At 40.1% G+C, this 20417-nt stretch overlaps 1 protein-coding gene across 2 annotated transcripts; it reads left to right on the top strand.

The window, feature by feature from the left end:
• Window positions 1-254: 254 nt before the first annotated feature.
• On the top strand, window positions 255-18237 carry gosr1 (golgi SNAP receptor complex member 1). Of its 2 annotated transcripts, XM_034548158.1 has the most exons (9): window positions 258-413; window positions 886-997; window positions 2435-2522; window positions 2980-3087; window positions 3298-3389; window positions 7472-7546; window positions 14626-14655; window positions 17089-17171; window positions 17646-18237. In XM_034548158.1, the coding sequence occupies exons 1-9, from the start codon at window positions 380-382 to the stop codon at window positions 17768-17770; spliced, it is 747 nt and encodes a 248-aa protein (XP_034404049.1). In that variant the 5' UTR covers window positions 258-379; the 3' UTR covers window positions 17771-18237. The 2 variants fall into 2 exon arrangements, with proteins under 2 accessions (XP_034404048.1, XP_034404049.1); XM_034548157.1 differs by having other exon boundaries at window positions 255-413; window positions 17089-18237.
• The last annotated feature ends 2180 nt before the right edge of the window (window positions 18238-20417 follow it).

Raw genomic sequence — 20417 nt, 5'->3', positions numbered from 1 at the left:
GTACAAAAATACAAAAGTGACATCAACTATCACACAATTTGCCAATATACATATGCTCTACAATATATGGTGTATCTGCATGATGTATCCATTTTTTTCTCCGAACCGTCAGTATGCTTCTTCGAAGTGAACGCAACATTTTACAAATTGTTGAAACTTAGTGTGGAAGCCCACATTACCTCTAGGTGGCGCTGTTATCGGCTGGTATATGTGGAGCATGGTGGATCCTGGGTAATGTGTTGCCTGAGAGACTTCGCTGAGGGCGATAAAAACGAGTGGCTCTTTTTTAATTTTTTTGTGTAAGTGGAACGTCTCGTTCTGGTTCTGACACGTGACACACCCGGGCCCCGGAAATAGGTGACGTCGCAGGACAACAAAGATGGCAGGAATAGGAGGCAGCAACTACTGGGAAGGTAAGGGAGGCTCCATTTAAGAAAACAGAAAATAAAGCGACAGCTAGTCATTCATAATTCCAACAGTTAGCCTGCCAGTGCCGCTGTCGTCGCGTTTGGCTCGCAGCCATGGTTTAAACGCAGACGTGTCTCTACAACGACGAGCTCCCAAACAAGCTAGCTGACACATCTCCGTGTAAATTAACGTTATTCCTTAAACTGTTAACGTTAGTTCAATCTATATTACCAATGACCAATTTATCAACCACACATATTGAAAGTCCGTTGAACCAGCTGTCACAACCATTAGACCTGTGTATTTCTTCCCCTCAGTTGATGTAAATTAGCTAGCTACTACGTCCATGTCAATAAGCGTTGCTTTTATCACCATTGCTTATGGCTGTGGCAATAAACTAAAATGAGCCGCTGTTAAGCGCTTAATTGTTCTCTCTCTGTCTCTGTGTCTCTGTGTCTCTGTGTGACTCTGTTACAGATCTGCGAAAGCAGGCCAGGCAGTTGGAGACTGAACTCGACCTGAAGTTGGTCTCCTTCAGTAAACTGTGCACCAGCTACAGCAGCTCCAGGGATGGACGTCGAGGAGACACGTAAGATCCGTCTCCCCTGCGGAGTTAAAACAACCGCACAGAGCAAAAGTTTATTGTTCTCAGTCATACAGGTCGGGATGTCAGGAAGCAGAGGCAAAGGTAGCTTAACTGGAGACTACACAGTTAAATAACTACTAGTACACGCAGCAAGTCGAACTGCTATTTACTACTACCAGGTACATTTAAGGCAAGAACATATTTAACCTGATTGGGACGTTGTCAACTGAAAATGAATCTGCAACTGTTTTAATAATCGATTAATCATTAATATAAAGTATAAATGCCCAAATGGCGAAAAGGGGTTTCCTGCTTTTCTTTGTCATTAATGATAGTCATTCAATATCATTGGATTTGATATCCATGGTTAGATAAAACAAAGAATTTAAAGATGTCACCGTGGGTTCCTGCAAAGAATGATTTAAAAGTGAATCAAGAATTGTCAGATAACTTGATAATCAAAACAATTGTTAATTGCATTTCAAAGTAATTTAAATCATTCACATTTGTGTTAGTGAAGGGATCCATGCTTAATACTTAACTAATATGTGGGTGATAATCTACCGTATGGTAGGACATGTCCTTGAGTTAGTGAGAATTTAAGTAACAGTCCAAAAGGGGCCTTGTAGGTCAGAGGTCCTGGATATTTGGGAGGAGACTTGCCACCACAGGAAAGGGTTGGCAGGAAGGAAGTGTCTGAACAATATATTTAATCCATACCAACTCCAAAGGTGTTGTTCACTAGCTACACTGTCCTTGGCGTTAGGCAAGTTGAGGAGAACTTTCATCTGGATATTTTATTATTGTAACACTAATAGTTTACCTTTTTGGTTCTTGTATTAATCAAGCCACTACTTGTGAGCTGGAGGGACTGACATTTGAGATCTAGCATACCTTCAATATTTTGATTCTTAAAAATAATTTGGCTAGAAACGGTCTATATAAAACATTCTTTGTTGCCAAGGGGTAAAGGTTTGATGCATACAAGTCCCCAAGTTACCCATGTAATATAATCTAATAAAATGTTAATCACTCTTAAGATCTCTATGGAGGGAGTAGTGTCTGTTTCCCAGATGCATGTCTTACGTTTTGCCTTCGTGGATTGTGTTAGTAAAATATTTTCCATGAACATTACTTATTAAAGTTAATAGTAAGTCATTTCTAATTCAACATGTATTTTCATTTGGAGCCAAATTCATGTCATTTGTTCAACAAAGTTTGAACACAACTGCACACGATTCATCACACAATCATTAGTCCTTAAGTTTAGCACCAACAATTGATATTCAACACATTATATTTTGTCAATGGATAATATAATTTGAGAAAAACTTGTAATAATAACATACGTGAAGTCACACTTCACATATCGGCACAAAAAACGGCACAATTTATAGTGATCTTCGTAATTGTTCTCCATTCTTTTGTTGCCTCCTCAAGGTCAGACACTACCCCACTGCTAAACAATTCTACCCAAGACAGGATGTTTGACACCATGTCAGTGGAGATTGAACAGCTGCTGGCCAAAGTAAGTACATTTTCATGAGCCAGTGGCCCGTAAAAGGCCAACAAAAAGACTGTAATAAGAACAGTATTGGATTTATGCCGTCAAGGAAAGAGCAGACTGCATGCGCCACTTCCTTGCATGGTTTGCACTGGACCCGAAAGTGCTTTTAATGTATTTGACTCAGTTCAACAGAATTCTTTCAAAAAGTGTAACTTTTTAATTTGATACAATTACTAGAGATACTAGTTGCAGTTATCCCAAGTTTGTTTTGTATCATTTGGTTATTTGGTGTGAAAGACCTCCCTTTGATATAAAGGGTTCATTCTTGAATTGATTAATGTTATTTGTGTATTACCGTGTTTTGCATATTGCTCATATTGTATTGGGATTCTGTGTGAGTCTTTCCCTTTTCTGCTGCTATTCTGGTTCCCCTGATGTCTTCCATCTGTCAATCCATTAATTTTCATTTCTCTGTCAGCTGACTTTAGTGAATGACAAGATGGCAGAGTACACCAACACCCCGGGCACAGCTTCTCTCAATGCTGCCCTCATGCACACGCTCCAGAGACACAGAGACATCCTACAGGTTTGTCCTCTCATTCTTCCCAAGTAGTTTTCAGTTATTCTTCTTGCTCAACTATTTGTGGTACTCTATATATTTTCTGTGAAGAAATAAATTCTCTCCAAAACGCAACAACATTCTGAAGCAGTGTTTCCGTGTTAGTCCTCTTGGTGTTCACTGTTTGATCCTCCTCAACCCCTCCTTCATTTTCACTTTGATTGGTTTTCTATGCAGGATTACACGCAGGAATTCCACAAAACCAAAGGCAACTTCTTGGCCATCAGGGAAAGGGAAGACCTGCTTGGTTCTGTCAGGAAAGACATTGAGTGAGTACCCAGTCACGACACCTTTTGGTTAATTTGACCATGCAGGTAATTTACCAGCATGTGTCCAAAGTTATGGGAATATGGATTCTGTAGTTTACTGACACTGCAAACCCAAATGCAGTGCACATAACTATTGCTAACTGTATTGACTGCTAAAGGTACAGTAAATGAGGTGTCAGAGCCAACATGCATTGTTTTGCACACATAAAGCTGTTGATGGTATTTGCATACAAAACAAATACTATTGTCATGTGATGCATTGCTTGTGTTTGATTTTAGTGGCTGTGGAGGACTAAAAACTGTCAAGCATTATTCAGTGTTTTATGTTGTAGACCTTATCCTTAGAGGGGTAGTTTGGCTTCCAACTGGCCTGCTCTTTAAAAATGTTGGCCATTAAAACCTAAGAAGATTCATGTCCTCGTCGCCTTGTATTGAAAAAGTGTGTCCTCTGCTCCGATTGTGAGTTAGTGTATTGAAACGAGATGGAGGCCCCCACAAACCATGACTCTTGTGTTTTTTTTTTTTAATGGCTTATTGATCTATAAGACGCAGCAGTGAGCATACGGTGAGCACTGCAGGATTCCTATTGATCCCGTTCCATCCATTAACTGTAGTATGCAGATAGTCTGTGGATGCATCATGCAGGCATACATGTCCCTTAGGCCTCAGTCACTTTTTATCAGATATCCTTCTCACACATAAACCCATTTAAAGACGTGTCTAGTTCATAATAAGTTGTCCGTTCTTATACTAAATGTTTTGATTTCTTCCCATTGGTATTTACTGGCAACAGTTATATAAGTGTCATCATAAACTTACTTGTATACATAATATTTGGGGGATATATAACTTGTACAGGCTGCCTTCATGCTTTCTATAGATAATGCTGGATAGTGCTTGGCTTACTACGTAAGGCTGCTTTTGTTTGTATGATTATAGTACGAACGGGTTTATTGATATCATGGTTAAGGAATGGTGATGCTGATTTTGTCAGAGTTGCGGAGGAACACAGCACTTTTTCACTCAATAGGTTTCTTTATTTATACATGGGTAGAATACAAAGAATTGTTTGTTTTGTATTATCTCTTATTCAACAACTACTTATATTATTTAAGTTAACCTATATTAAAACTACTTGTATCAATGCACTACCAAGTCATTATTGGCTAATCTGAAGTCTCGCTGCACTTTAGCAATTACATTTAGTGTTTATCTACTCGGTAAGTTCCATCCCATGAGGTCAGCAGTACATGCAACAGTTCCCTCAATCTTCTCATTAAATCACATTTCTAAGGAGTGCCACTGACCTGACTAATGGGCTCACTGCTGATGAATCTAATGCATGGAAATGAGCCGGTCTTGTTGACCCATTGCTCAGGCTTACGATGATTAATGTACCTGGGGGCTGCTAATGAGAGAACTGTCTGAGCTTACAGGTAGGAGAATTACAACTGCTGGTGGGGCTTGGGAACGGGATAAGTTAGGACTTGAGAATATATGTAAGCAGTCGAACCTGGACAGCTGGAAGGATAACCTATTATTGTATTTTATAGACTTGATCTGTTGAACTGTCTTGACTGTAATGCATCTCATGATGAACTAAAATATAAGCTAAGACACTTTTCATCTGATCTCTTCAAAGGTGACAGAGAAAGTCATGGAAGTTTACTCACAAGTGTACAGCATTAAAAGAAAAATTCATGAAATGTAAAAATGACAAAAATAATTTACTTGTATCACACAAGCAGGGGCCCAATATTTTATGACATTGGCATTTTGTCAAACAAAAAGGAAGTCCGACATATTTTTGCAGCCTAGTTTAGAACTTCCATCATAACACCATAATGTCGTGTGTAAGTGTTAATAGTCGCGCAACTTAAACTGTATAATGTAAGATAATGCAGTTTAAGTTGTGTCTGGAAAGCAAAATGGTAAGGTTGGTATGTGTTGGCTTCATGCCATTGATACAGCGATGGCCGTTTCAGCTGCAGCTGAGCCTTTTGTCCCATTTGTCAGGCAGAGGGCAGTAGAGATCTAGGGCATGTAGTAAACTGTCTGTATCTTTCTATGTACTTGCAGACTCTGTCAACGAAACATGTGCTCATGCGTTCACATACACACACGCACCATTCATAACAGTAGAATGGAGTAGAGCTGAGCTCAGACCTAACGCTCCTAACGCCAGTGTGGGCAATTCTAGCCCCACAAAGACATCAGCTCTGCTGGTGGGGCGTTTAAGGTAGCCCCTATGGAGCGTGCTGTGTGCGCACTAAAATATAGTATTTCCATTTAACGCCTTTGGATGGCGCTCTGGGGATGAAGTAGGCACATTTGTTCTTGGACTGCTCATGCTACAGCTATCACAGAGTGGCTGATTCAAAAGAGAATGAGTGTGATGTGTTTGCTCTGTGAGTGGTATAACAACCCATCCATTAACTTTGACTATTTTGCTACCGGATAGCTTTATACTAGAGCACGCCCCGTCATCATGCTATCAGTAAGTGCGTGGAATCAGTGGTCTCTTGCAGAGTCAATGCATAGAATAGTAAATGAACTGTACACCGTTCTAGACTCCCTCTCACCTTCTCCAAAGCTTTGTTGAGGAGCTGGTCAGGCCAGCCAGCTCCATGGCTTTGGCCCTTTCCCACTGCCCAGTATTTTAGCTGTTGTAGCATGCAGAGCTGTAATTGTTGTGTTGTTTCAGTAAACTAATGGGCTCAACGTACGTGACCATGCAGTTGATTAGCTTTCATTATGGTAGAAGCTTCTGTGTAATGTACGATGGTTTGTTCCACTCCTCCACCATTTCCTTGCTCTTAACCAAACATTAACAGTCTAGTTTCTTATCTGCTCTACTGCAACCACACTGCGTTAAGTTACTGCTAATGCAAACCAAATATTTCCTGCTGCTGCTCTTTTCACATTAAAAGCTTTCCATTGGTGAACCACAGCGGCTTTCACTGTAAAGCAATAAATGCAGGGGTATTGGCGCCAACTGCCCCACAAGAGTTATGCCTGTGCTTTTTGTCAGTGGGTCGGATTAAATATTGCAATGCATAGGAAAAGAATATGTTTCTGCAGTGAGCTAGTTAGATAAAGAGCTTTAGGCCGCATGTGTTTGCAGTTTGTGTGAACCAGTAAGGCTCCACCACACCATTAATGTGACACCTTTTAACATCCTAATGTTCAGTGGGATGGCCGAGCTTGTGTAGACAAGACTGACAGATCTTCTCCTATTTTGTTGCATTAAAACCTGAAATAAAAATGTAAAACACAAAACTGTCAGAAGTGGTGAAATGAAAACAAAAGAAAGCGGTGCATACATTTGTATTCATCCCCTTTGCTGTGAAGCCCCTAAATAAGTTCTAGTGCTACCAATTACCCTCAGAAGTCACAGCATTAGTTAAATAAAGTCCACCTGCGTGCAAAATTGTCACCAGAAGCGCTATTTAAATCCATTATTACAAAATAGAAAAAAAATATGGCACAGTAACAAACCTACTAAGAGAGGACAAATACTCACGGCAGACAAGGAGGACATTAATCAGAGAGGCAGCAAAGAGACCAAAGATGACCCTGAAAGTGCTTGGAAGCTTCAGCCTGTACAGAGGACCACTTTAACCAGTACACTCCACAGAGCAAGGCTTTCTGAAAAGTGGTTGGAAAAAAAGACATTGCTTAAAGGAAGAAAAAAAGAAGAAGAAAACACATTTAGAGTTTTCCAAAAGGCATATAAAACCAGTTTTTCTTTCACTTTACATATTTTTACTGTTTTGAGTAGGTCCATTACATATAATCCATTTAATTCCAGGTTATAGTGCAACAAAATAGGAAAAATGCCAAGAGGGGTGCAAGGCACTGTAGCAGCAAAACATTTCCCCCCTAACCTAAGATACTGTAGGTCTGGATCTTTTTTTAAATGTTTTTGACTTTGCCTGAATAGTGAGAGTGTCTATACACTCACCGTTTTGAGTGTTGTGTCACACAAAAAGAAAATATTGTTCCATAGCATTCTTTTAATTTGGGACCTTATTCAAAGTGACAACGTTGTTTTTACCATTGTGTCTGCGGTCCCGTTTCAGGTCCTACAAGAGTGGCTCCGGGGTCAACAACAGAAGAACAGAGATGTTTCTAAAGGAGCATGAGCATCTGAGAAAGTAAGTTCCCATCACCTTTCTTTGCTGTGTCTGAGGAATGTGAAGAAATCAAGAATCCAACTGTTGTAATGCAGTAAATAAATATAGAAAATAGCTGCCATTTTTCTAGAGCTGTACATCCAGGGGATTTACGTTATTGTCTTATGATGCAGAGTAAGCTATTCCAACATGTTTTCTACAACTTAGCATCTCTGAACACGTTGGGTGTACTTTTGACACAGACACAGTACAATATGATCTGCCAGCAACCTCATTAGTGTCCTACTATCATTTGGCTGACTCCAGCACTGCAGAACTGCATGAGGTAGCACAGTTTGTGAAATCTGTGTGTGTGTGAGTGTGAGAGGCACCCTATGTTGAAAGTAAAATTGGATGTCAGCAGGGAACACACACACAATGAAACAAAACACAAATAACACACCGAAGAGCTTTTAACATGAGCCAGGCATCTGGTCATTTGAACATGGCTAATACAAAGCAGCCCGATTGATTCACTCTGTGGCTAAATATTTGCTTCCTCTTTCAACCTCTCAAAGGAAGAATATCTCAACTATCCCTCATAAAAGACCTTTTAACTAATTCCAAAACTGGCTTTACCGGTTTCGACATGGCACACTAGTCGAATTTTTAAACCCGGTTTACACATTTTACAATACATTTTAGAAATCGGTATTCTCTATTGACTAAGAGGAAAAATGTTTCCAAGAGAGGGATGTAGCTGCAGAATGCACGACCACTAGACTCCTTAAGTGAATTCCTTAATGAAGTTTAATAGCACTAGAATTCTATCAGTTTAGCTCCTCAGGGGTTTTCAAGATTTACATAGACACTCAGACGTTGTGTCAAGTGGCATTATGATACTCACTATGACACAACTAGGACAATCTTAAGTAAAATCCTAATGGATTCATGCACTGAAGCAAAGAGTCATTCTTCCTGTCCTGCCACTGAGGGATTGGCCCTGAAAACAGTCTGCCTTGTACCTTGGATTCTGGCTTGAGAGAGGAAAGGAAGACAAGGCACTTTTTCATTTATCTGATGATCATAGCAAAGTGAAATGAGAACACAATTGGCTTGTCACAAATTGCGTTGGACCTTCTTCAGCTTCATGCAGCCACTGGTATTCCCAGCAGTCAAGCCCTCGATTGATCAGATATCGATAATACAATTATCTTGTGAAACCACATCCCATATTAAAGGGGTTCCCCAGACCATTGATACAACTGGGAGGGGAAAGGAGATTGGAGATGAGGATCGAGTTACGCTTGATTGATCCTATTAGAGCCATAAAACAGAAAAGAGGACCTGAAGCGAAAAGGACTAAAATGTGTTAGTGACCCGAGAAATGGTCTGAAGTCTCACTGAAGGCAGAACACAGACACTCAATGATAGATTTGAGTTAAAACGCTCTTGATCTTTTTCATGCTTCCTGAGACTGTCTGCGATGACGCGCTTTTCATAAAAGACAGTTTTATGAATATTGAGGTGTCTTATGTGAACTTGTGTCATCTGTCTATCTAGAACTATTTTAAATGTTTATTTTATTTAATATTCTGTGAAGTGAACGGCGGCAAGTGCATTTAAATGAGTATTCACATTTTTAGATTATCTGTCTCAACAATGGTTTTAGGGTGGATGATGTAATGTATGATCAATATAAATTTGCAGTGATGGCTTAAGAGGTATTGTGTGTGTGTGTGTGTGTGTCTATAATATATTGGCAAGTCTTGGTACAAGCATTGCCAAACTGATCAGCTAAGACTAATCACTTACCAAAGAAAAAAGTCCCATCCAGTTAATCTACAAATGTCTGCAGTTGATGGAGTGCTTGCCAGCCTGAATCTAATCAGAGTGACATGCCCTGATTAATGTTTAAGATAACCTCCTCTTTAGTTCTTCATCAGTCAGACCTCCCTATACATTGTGTTTGAAACGCTTTGGCTGCAGGAGAGCAGTAAATAGGAATGACACTTAAGGTGCTTTCAGACATCCAGCGGCTACTGCCAAGGTGGGGGCAGCAGACGCAAATGGCTATTTGGTGCTGCATTCAGAGTTTAGGATGGTTCATCTTTTTGCCGATTCAAGAGACAAAACTTAAGCTAGTGTTTATTAGTATTGGCTGAATTTAATTTGATGTTGTAAAGTAAGTGTTGTTGATATTTATATTGTCTTTGAGTTCTGGTTTAAGGATTCACTCATCTGACTTTTTCAGTCCTGATAGCAATACCAGTACCAGGGCGTTGGGTATTGGCAGATACTGAGTACCGATCCATTACCAGTTTTTAATTAAAAAGCTGCACGCCTCACTGTGTGGGAGTGACCTGTTCTCCCTAGTCCTGTGTTCATCTGTTTTTCCATCTCTCTCTGCCATAATGTCCGTGTTCATGAATAAACTAAAACATGGGAGGGCAGGTCCATTAAAAGTTCTTGTAGGAAATGCTCTAATGGTAGTGGTCACTCTGATAAGGACATCCTGTCAAACATAGGATGTTTTTTACCGCAATTCTTTTTGTGAAGCGAGGCAAATTGGAAACTATTCCTTTCTATTGGATTCATTTTTTTACCATTTTAAAGGGGGGGAACAAAATTTAATAAATAAGACGGTATGTTATAACTAGAAAATTCCCCCCCCAGCTTTCGCCGAGAGGCGTCCGGAGGCGCGCGGGCGTCGACGTCGCCAAGAGAAACGGCGTCGTCGTCGGAGAGGAAAGACTTTGTGGAGTAAATATAACCGGAGTTACCGTGAAGCTCTTTCACCGCCGATCGCTCTATAAAAGACGTTTGATGCGCACGTGACGTTTTAGTGAGGCGGGGAGAGAGAGTTCTACCAAACAATTTAAAACATTGTAAAGAAAAACACGATCAAATAACCAAAATAGTTTTATCGTTAGAGAGGAAAGACTGAGCCGAACGCACCGATATATTGGATATCTCGGTGGAGTAAATATAACTTACTATGAAGCTCTTTCAGAGCTGATGTCTTTGTGTGTACGCGCGCGCGCACACACACGCACGCGCGCACGATGTGTGTGCATGCGCACACGCGCGCGCCTGCACACGCCGTATGTGTATGTGCGCGCGCACGCGTGCCTGCTTCACTCTGTAAGTGTTCTCAGTGCAGTTCACAGAGAGGAAGATAGATTTGGGTGCATGTCTTTGTACAGTAACACAGCCACAGCGTGTGCGCGCGCACGCACACACATCGTGTGCGTGCGCGCGCGCGCGCGTACACACAAAGACATCAGCTCTGAAAGAGCTTCATAGTAACTACAGTTATATTTACTCCACCGAGATATCCAATATATCGGTGCGTTCGGCTCAGTCTTTCCTCTCTAATGATAATACTATTTTGGTGATTCGATCGTGTTTTTCTTTACAATGTTTTAAATTGTTTGGTAGAACTCTCTTTTATACAGCGATCAGTGGAGAAAGAGCTTCACAGTAACTCCTGTTATATTTACTCCACAAAGATATCCGATATATCGGCGCGTTCGGCTCAGTCTTTCCTCTCTAATGATAATACTATTTTGGTGATTCAATCGTGTTTTTCTTTACAATGTTTTAAATTGTTTGGTAGAACTCTCTTTTATACAGCGATCAGTGGAGAAAGAGCTTCACAGTAACTCCTGTTATATTTACTCCACAAAGATATCCGATATATCGGCGCGTTCGGCTCAGTCTTTCCTCTCTAATGATAATACTATTTTGGTGATTCGATCGTGTTTTTCTTTACAATGTTTTAAATTGTTTGGTAGAACTCTCTTTTATACAGCGATCAGTGGAGAAAGAGCTTCACAGTAACTCCTGTTATATTTACTCCACAAAGATATCCGATATATCGGCGCGTTCGGCTCAGTCTTTCCTCTCTAACGATAAAACTATTTTGGTGATTTGATCGTATTTTTCTTTACAATGTTTTAAATTGTTTGGTAGAACTCTCTCTCTCCCCCCCCTCACTAAAACGTCACGTGCGCGTCAAACGTCTTTTATAGAGCGATCGGCGGTGAAAGAGCTTCACGGTAACTCCGGTTATATTTACTCCACAAAGATATCCGATATATCGGCGCGTTCGGCTCGGTCTTTTCTCTCCGACGACGACGCCGTTTCGGCGAAAGCCACACCATCTAAATTTCCCGGGGGGGGAATTTCTAGTTATTATTATTATTATTATTATTATTACTCTAAACGCACTACGTTATCATAGTTACACACTGACGCTTCTAGGGATCGAGCCACTGTGAACTGTTCAGCATATATATATATATATATATATATATATATATATATATATATATATATATATATATATATATATATATATATATATATATATATATATATATATCCATCCATCCATTTTCAATACCGCTTATCCTCATTAGGGTCGCGGGATATATATATATATATATATATATATATATATATATATATATACACACACACACACACACACACACACATACACATACATACATTTGTTGCCAAGATGTGCTTGACTGTTTCCTAGACTGTTTACCTGGCTGATTGTATTCATTGCCTCACATTGCTCTAAAAGCCAACTTGACACCGCATTACTCTCAGAAAGTTGCTGTAAAACATTTTCTTCCAGAATACCACTTGAATAGTCGAATAATTGATGAGTCAACACAAAACAACATTGGTTATTATTTTGATTATCTATTAATCTTTGAAGTCATGGGTGGTACCTGCATAACACTGCAAATGCGGATATCCTTTTGAATGCAAAGGAGCTGTAAGCAGTCTGTAAGTTTCTGTGTGTGTGAGAGTGAGAATGGCCTGAGATGGCAAGAGAACATGGGCGTAAGGATGGGTGGGTACATCACACTGGGAAAAGCAATTAGCTTGGAGCTAATGAGCTATATAATGACTTCAGCAATATGCCAATGACAAGGAAAACGGAAGGAACCCACTCGGCGCTGAAACCCCAGATGGCCACATATATGAATGTGATCGTACAATCAATCTCACAACTACGGCTGCAGCTTGATGATGGCGGGGAATTACGCATAAATCTTTTGCCACATCTCATCCTTGCATAAAAAAGCTCCATAAATTAATGCTCCCCTCGGCTCACAGCCATTCTCTCTTTTGCTCTTCAAGTCAGGATTTATAAGGTGAACAATGTTGGCAGTCTTACAATTGAAGGTTTGTTTTTCTCTGCCAGTCGTTTGTCCGTTCACCATGATGCTTTTTTTCTTCCATTATTTTCTGACTGGTGTCATGTGGCTGTCTGGCCTTTTTGTCTTAACATATTCTTCTTAAATTAGCTTTCTTTTTTCTATTTCAAAAATACATCTTTTGTGAAGCTTGATAGTCTGTGCCTAATAATTAAATAAGCATACTGGGTTAGTAAGATTAAGTAACTACCAGTACTTTGTATTCTTTGCTGCTCCCACAATCCATTTGAGCCAATTTGCCAGCCTTCATTCAGAATGATGTGCCAGTTATATCCCATTTTATCAAATGAGTTGAGTCCTGTAAATTATTCAATTTCTGTGTGACAAAGCCAAGATAAATGACAAACTCCTGCCAAATAGCAGACTGGTGCTTGTGTACGTAGCTATGATCCGAGAACAGAAGGCAGTGCAGCCCACACAGGGTCCAGTTTTATGGGCGACACTCCTGGGATTACAGCAATTACACCCAACAATTAAATGTTAACTGGTTGAGGTCAGTGCGGTTTGGCCCACCAGCACAGGGAGGGATGCTGACATTACAGGCCATTAGCAGCGCTAATCTCAAAGGGATTACACCAATATATTTATCAATTTTTTAAAAACTGGATCTTTTGAAACTCCCTTGAGGGCTGCCTGGCATGTTAGATGAAACGTGCAGAGAACCACATCACACCTCACCCTATTTAATGTGTAAACTCATACATATTTCTTTGCCATGCGATGAAACAAATGAAAATAAAAATACCTGCCTTTTGCGTTCAACTTTCATGTACAGGATTAGGATCAATTTGAGACGATGAAGTCTAGTCTGACAGTAAAATTCAACATTTAAGATTAGGTTTAAATTATACAAATATAGAGAAATTAATAATATTTTGCTGCTTGAGTTTCAGGGTCATGGTATTGTGCATGCTGTTAAAATGATTCTCATATGGAGCGAGAGACTGGTACACATCTTCAGAAGCTGACATGAAATGATGGCGATTGAGCACCAAACCAGTAATATTAGATTAGATTTTACTTTATTTATTTATTTATATAATATGGGGTTAGCCATTAGATTAAACATACTTTGCCTTGAGATGGTTAAGGTATGAGAGAAGGTTTCAGTAAAGTTTGGTGTGGATTAAGATAGGAATTTTTTTGAGACCGTCCCTCTCCTCCTGTCACTTTGGTTGGATGACTACAAGATGCCAAGAGCTGAACAGAGACCACATATGGAGCTGCACAATGAGGATGTGGATGGTTAAATGGATGTTGAAGGATGACATGCAATCCCTTTATTGGTTTGTTTTCTGAAACATTATCCAAATTAATTTCAATCGGGGAATAAACCACTAAGAGCAAAATTGGTTATGAGCAACCTGAGACACACAGCTGATTACAACAGTTTTATACAGCATAAAAGGTTTGTGTGTGTGTGTGTGTGTGTGTGTGTGTGTGTGTGTCTGCCTTCCAATATTCTCTGCAGCACAAAAGCAAGCATCTCATAGAGTGCACAAAGAGACGCGAGCACAATGATGTCAGTGGGAAGATTCTAATTACGTTACTCTGTGTTCTGCCAGACTGGCCGGTTAGTCACGATGTGGGAGTTGAGGAGATTGATACAGAAAGACAAGATAAGGAAATCCAGCCCCAAACAATGACGACGACAACAACAACAACAACAACATCATCAGTTAATTCAGTTAATTGTCCAGTTCAGTGTCACATAATCAGAATTCAGTATTTATAGCAGCCAATCTGAAACTGATCAAGCTAACTGCCCCCACTTAATTTATTGACAACCATTCCATGTTTTGCTACATTGTCTCGTGTCAATTACTAATTGTTGTCTTTGTCTCTTTCTTTCTGCTCCCCTCTCCTACTCTTGGTCTGTAGTTCTGACCGACTGATGGATGACACAATAAGGTAAGACCTACTTTCTGCCCTCCACATATGGAAGATGTGTATTTGCATATGTGACAGCACTCTCCCTCCTTCTTCCTTCCCTTATCTACCTGCTGAAGGTGACTCAAAGTCTTCAGTATGTGGACCTTACATGACCTGGATAAGTCACGCCTAACAGGTCCTGTTAAGCTTGGGCTGTACACCTGTAGACTTGTTTATTATGCCTCATCCTTCGGTAGCCACTATGTGGCAGAAATTCTAACACCGAGTGAGGAAATTAATAGATTCTACCCCAAAGACTTTCTTCCTAAACCAATTTTAGAATTGTAATTTTAGAAGATATAATTAACCGTTGTACCTGTGTATATCAGACAACACACTTTTTGAGTCCCTATGATACAGCCTCCTGACACATGTGAGCACTACCCTTTTTCATTAAAGAGAAAACAGCTGGCACAGCTTTACATTTTTATTCTCTATTTTTGATGATGAACCTAATGTTCCTGACATAGAAACACAGGTGACACCTGGATGATGTAACGATAAAGTCTTGTGGTATGGCCAATGATTAAATATATTTCAAATTCATCACAGAGAAACTGTGTTGTTGTGTTTGGTACAGTTTTAAAGTCTCTAACTACTATTGTACCCTTGAAGCTCAGCAGCCATTGTAATGGGAAAAAGACTATTTGGCTAGAGTTGCCAACCAGAGTTCTAACACATTCAAAATGTTTTATTGCTGCAGCCTGGACAATAAACCTTACCATAGATGCTGATTTTATTCCAAAGTGAATCATTCATGGCTAAATGCGGGTGCAGGAAACCCGTTTCTTTTTTGGCTAAATTAATGTTTTTTGCGGTAGGAGTTACAGCTGACTTCCTCCCCAAAGCTTTAATGTGTATTGTATTTTTTTTTTGTAATCAATTTAACTTTTCAGTGCAGTTTGTACTGATTATTCAATTGGGGGCGTTTCAATCACTTTAAAGTTTTGGAAGTGCAGCAACTGTACTTATAGTTACCATCCATCTCTCGCTGGCCGCTGCTCCTTTCCCTCACTGCAGACCTGCACAAATGACAAATGTGTTGCTTAGCAGTTAACCCACCCCCACCCCCCTCCACACACACACACACACAAACACACACACACACACACACACACACACACACATTGCCTTTTCCATTCACAGTCCTGGCATCTTGTAAAACTATCCTGTGGCTTGGACAGCAGTCTGATTAGTGGATTTTGTCTCTGAAATATCAAATGTGTGATAGGAATCAGCATCCTCCAGCCCAGATTTTCATGAGCTGGTTAACATTGAGATAAAGTCAAGGTTGCTGGAATCAGCAAAGTGTTTCTTACTGACTGAGGAGAACATGATCCCTAAAACACAGCTCCAGGCCAAGACTGCGGACTGTCAGGAGATGCCATCTCACACACACACACACACACACACACACACACACACACACACACTGCGAACATTGCTTACTGCAGGTTGCAAGAGTTACATAATACTGTTGTTTTTGGAGCATATTAACACAATGCATAAATAATTATTTCGACTTTGTCGGAAGGTTTTAGGGAGCTGATTCATTTTTCTCATTGTAAAGGGCTCAAACATGGACTCAGTAGCTGCCTGCCATTGATTATTATGTGTAACAGATGCCATGGAAGAAAGACAAAGAGCCTGAAACTTTGCCCAGTTGCACTTTCCTGTACTGAAAGTGGCTGATGCCCAATTTGAGAGAGCTACGATAGCACCGCAGTTCCATACCTTCCTTCCTCAAGCGAAGGCGGCTCACACACATCGGCACCCACGTGAAGCTGAAGGAGAACCTCATACAATGACTTGTGTGTCACCCCAGAATAATTTGTATTCATTACATCAGAGGATATCAAACTAAGTTTAATTTAATTGCTGGAGTGAGGTGCAGCTGTTAACACTGCTTTAACCCACACAAAAAACTATAAACAAATGTCTATTGCCTTAAAATACTTTTATATACTTTTGGCTGACAAACTTTTGATTAGAAATGGTCTTTTATTGGATTTAATTTGCTTTTCTGCTCCAAAAGCTTGAAATCTCCTTTTAGACCTGGTGCAGTTTGTCAGGACTGAATTTAGATGACTGGACGAAGGATTTTGCCATTTGGTGATCGGTTCGTATACCAATGATTGAAGGGATGATCGATGGTTGTTTTTTTTGTGGTGTGGCGTGTCCACCCGCTGAGCTCCAATACTCAGCACGAGTGATGGGCGAATTTTAAATCCTTCATTATGGACCAGTTTGCCATCTCTTTTCCATGAATCAGATGCCTCACATCTGCGGTTCGATCGCCTATCTGCAAGAATCATATGTGCACTCCTTTTGTAGTCAAAGTAGTATTAATGAGTGCAACCAAATGCAGCATATTGTCACCTCTCAATCCATTTCTCTCCCTTGTCTTTTTAGTATTGCCATGGCGACCAAGGAGAACATGACCTCCCAACGGGGCTTCTTGAAATCCATACAGAGCAGGGTCAACACACTGGCCAATATCCTTTGTTTGTGTGTGTGTGTGTGTGTGTGTGTGTGTGTAAATAGAAGAAATAACACAATAGATTGGAAGTTGAAAGGGACTTGGTATGAAATCACGACTTTGTTGTTCAGTCAATGCTCACATATTGCTTTTCAGTGACCACATTATCTGATCATTTATAGCGATGCACCAGGTGGTGCCGGAGTCTTTCACCCAAATTATCCTTAGATTTTTGTAGAGGCCAAAAGGTCTGAGTAAAGGGCTAGAGCAGGTTAAAACAGCAATTCCTGTTTGATAATTAGTAATTGCCTTTGAAGCCCAATTGCACTCCTGTTTGAGTGTTCCTGAGATCTTCAATATTTCACACTTGTGTAGGTTTTTGCATGGCATCGACAGACAAAGTATTCGATCCACTCCTGCTAACAAATGTAACTTACATTTTTCTTGAATTTAAATATTTGTGATCTTCCTTAACTTTTGATTCTTCCAGATCGTTTCCCAACCATCAACAATCTCATCCAGCGGATCAACCTGCGGAAGAGAAGGGACTCTCTCATCCTCGGCACAGTGATCGGCGTTTGCACCATTCTCCTCCTGCTCTACGCTTTCCACTGAAAGCCAGAACTGGTGAAACCTTTAAAGGAGCGGGATGGATCTGCTCTTCGTAACGTGGGAACCCCACGAGACCGAGCTCAGTTATCGGAGGACCCTGGAAGCTTCTGAACAGAAAGACATTTCAGTTGGTCCGGTTCTTGGACGGGAACCGATTTGGCCAACATGAACTACTGAACTTGTGGGACAGATGGAGGGCTGCCAACAAGTGAATGGAGACCAAAAGTACACATATGACTAATTTGTAATCAATAATATTGATATATCACAGAGAGAAACTGAGGGAAGTGTTAAGCGATGGAGAATGTGTGATGCATCATTCTTTTAGTTGTGGGATGGTTAGTTCATTGTGAACTGTAAAATGTGAATTAATAAATTATTCATTTCAATATGTGAAAAAAAGTGTGCGACACTACTAGATACTGAATATTTAAACAATTTATTTTTCAAAATATATGATGTGAACTCTACTGAAAAGTGTATTGGGCCTCATTTCCAAGCAAGTTTAGCCACTAGGATGCCACTTGTGAAAAATATTATTTTTACTACATATTTTTTGGTATTGTTGGCGAGAGAGATGGGGAATGATATGAGGACCCTGGTTGGTCTCTCACCTTAAACGCTGTGGTTCATGATCGGTGCTTAAACCTTCCCGTGGTCACGGAACTTACATCTCGGGCTGAATTTATCAATGGGACAAATGAACAGGAAATGTTCTGCTAACATTTTTGCTTGGTGATGAATTGTTAAAGATTCTCTGTTTCATATTTAGAGCATTAATATAGAAGCAAAGAAATGGTGCATCGGGTTAAGGAGATAAGCATTCTGCACGTGTAGTTCGTCTTACAGAGCTCATGCACCTCAATTTGGTTTATTTATTTCTTGAAACACAGAGTGACGAGTGTCTTGGTGAGATCTGAGGCATTCTTCTGGGAAGCGGCCGCTTTCCGGCTGGATTTGGTGGGGGTGTAGGAATTTTAAAAGTAAGGAAACTGTGAGAAACGATGTGTTTTATGTCTCACATCATTCGGCTCACTTCAACAAACTCGAGAGGATGAATTATTTTTTTCCTCTTGTGTTTCATGCTTTCCTCACAAGAAGGAAAGTACAGAAACCCGTCGCCATCTTCCCCTGAATATCTCACTTCCTTCCCGGATGGAAACCCTGTGCATCCAGACATGTGTACACGCTGTCGGTAAGATGTAAAATGTCAGCCTCTCAAACTAAGCGCCACATCCTCTCACTCGGAAGGGTCGCCCTACACTAACGCGCATAAAGTCTGTTTCATAACAGCGGCTGAGATGGGACATAACTGTCTGTCTGAGAACTAGACGGCTATTTTAAGCTGTGTCTTGTGATGTTAACCGATGAATTCCAAGGCTTTTCAGTGAAGTTCAAGATTGGCATAGGTATGGTTTCAAAGAACACACTATATACATCTGAACCTACAGAAAAGGCCTCTACCGCCAATGGTAGAAGTTTGTTTCAGAACTGGGTTCCTCAGTATTCTAGAGCCATTCATAACCCACAGCTGTGGCAGCCATGATAAATGGTGTTTGTGTCCTGAGGCACAATTGTGCACCAGGACCTGCTGTGTGTACAGCGTCTAGCTATATGAAATGCAACAGCTGTGTAATACAGGCCCAGTGCACTCCAGTGCCACAGCATTGCATATCAATCTCTGATTAAGTCTCAGTAAAATGTAATCGTGTCCACCCTCCTTTAATGTGAGCTTGATCAAAGACCATTTGCTTCCATGATTTTGATGCTTATACCTCTTTTCTCAACCGTTATCATTTTTGCACCATAGATGACATTCATTATTTTATTTTTTTAAACAACTGCAAAATGTACGTTCACTATCAGTCATTCCTTTTTCCCCACTGTTGATGTGGACATTAACTCTAGCGTTACAGTGGGGTTGAAATGTTTTTTGTCTTTTAATAAGTGTACTTTGGTTCATGGTTGAATACACTCCCTGTCTCTTCATAAACCGTATGATCAAAAGGCAGAAACTTGGACCATGCATGGTAACATTTATTCTGGACATGCACAATGTACACCACAGAGATGAAAACTGGCACATACAGTATATTGGAAAAGAAACGATAATATATCAAAATGAAATGAAAGTGTGAACTATTCTACTGTCGGAGCAGAGCGGTGAGGCTAAACAGACAGCTGGCTCCTAATTACTTTGAGCGATGGGAAATGTGTATGTGAGATATTAACACAAGAGCGGTAAACTAGACTCAATGTGATCTGCAGAAATTACACACATTGTAATGTATACTTTGTTTTTAGATGGACGGGGAATCTTTGGATTTTTCTGTTTTCAGATGTTTGGATAAATAATATGATTTTGTATGTACAACTGTGAATTTGTGCAATTGACAAAAGCCCATTTCACACAAAACATTGAACATTATAGTGTGAACACTTTAAAGATTGCAGTTGCCTTACATTGCTGATGCTCAGTTGGGGTCTTGGTTAAATATCTTCAGCCAGATACATTTGATCCCTCATCAGTAACAATGAGCTGGTGTTCCTCTACTTTCACTTGTATGAGCCCTTAAACAAACAATTGTTTTATCACTTTAAAATTAGGTCCAAATGATTCCTGATCAAAATAGAACAATATTTTTAATGC

Source organism: Cyclopterus lumpus, chromosome 13, assembly GCF_009769545.1.
Source record: "Cyclopterus lumpus isolate fCycLum1 chromosome 13, fCycLum1.pri, whole genome shotgun sequence".
NCBI lineage: Eukaryota > Metazoa > Chordata > Actinopteri > Perciformes > Cyclopteridae > Cyclopterus > Cyclopterus lumpus.
Note: the sequence above shows the minus strand (reverse complement) of the source record. Positions and strands in the feature narration are given on the sequence as shown.

Coding starts and splice junctions, on each gene's coding strand:
- gosr1 (XM_034548157.1), top strand. CDS start 380: ATGGCAGGAATAGGAGGCAGCAACTACTGGGAAG. Junction 3,088..3,297: donor GACACAGAGACATCCTACAG/GTTTGTCCTCTC, acceptor TTTTCTATGCAG/GATTACACGCAGGAATTCCA. Junction 7,547..14,625: donor GAGCATGAGCATCTGAGAAA/GTAAGTTCCCAT, acceptor CTTGGTCTGTAG/TTCTGACCGACTGATGGATG.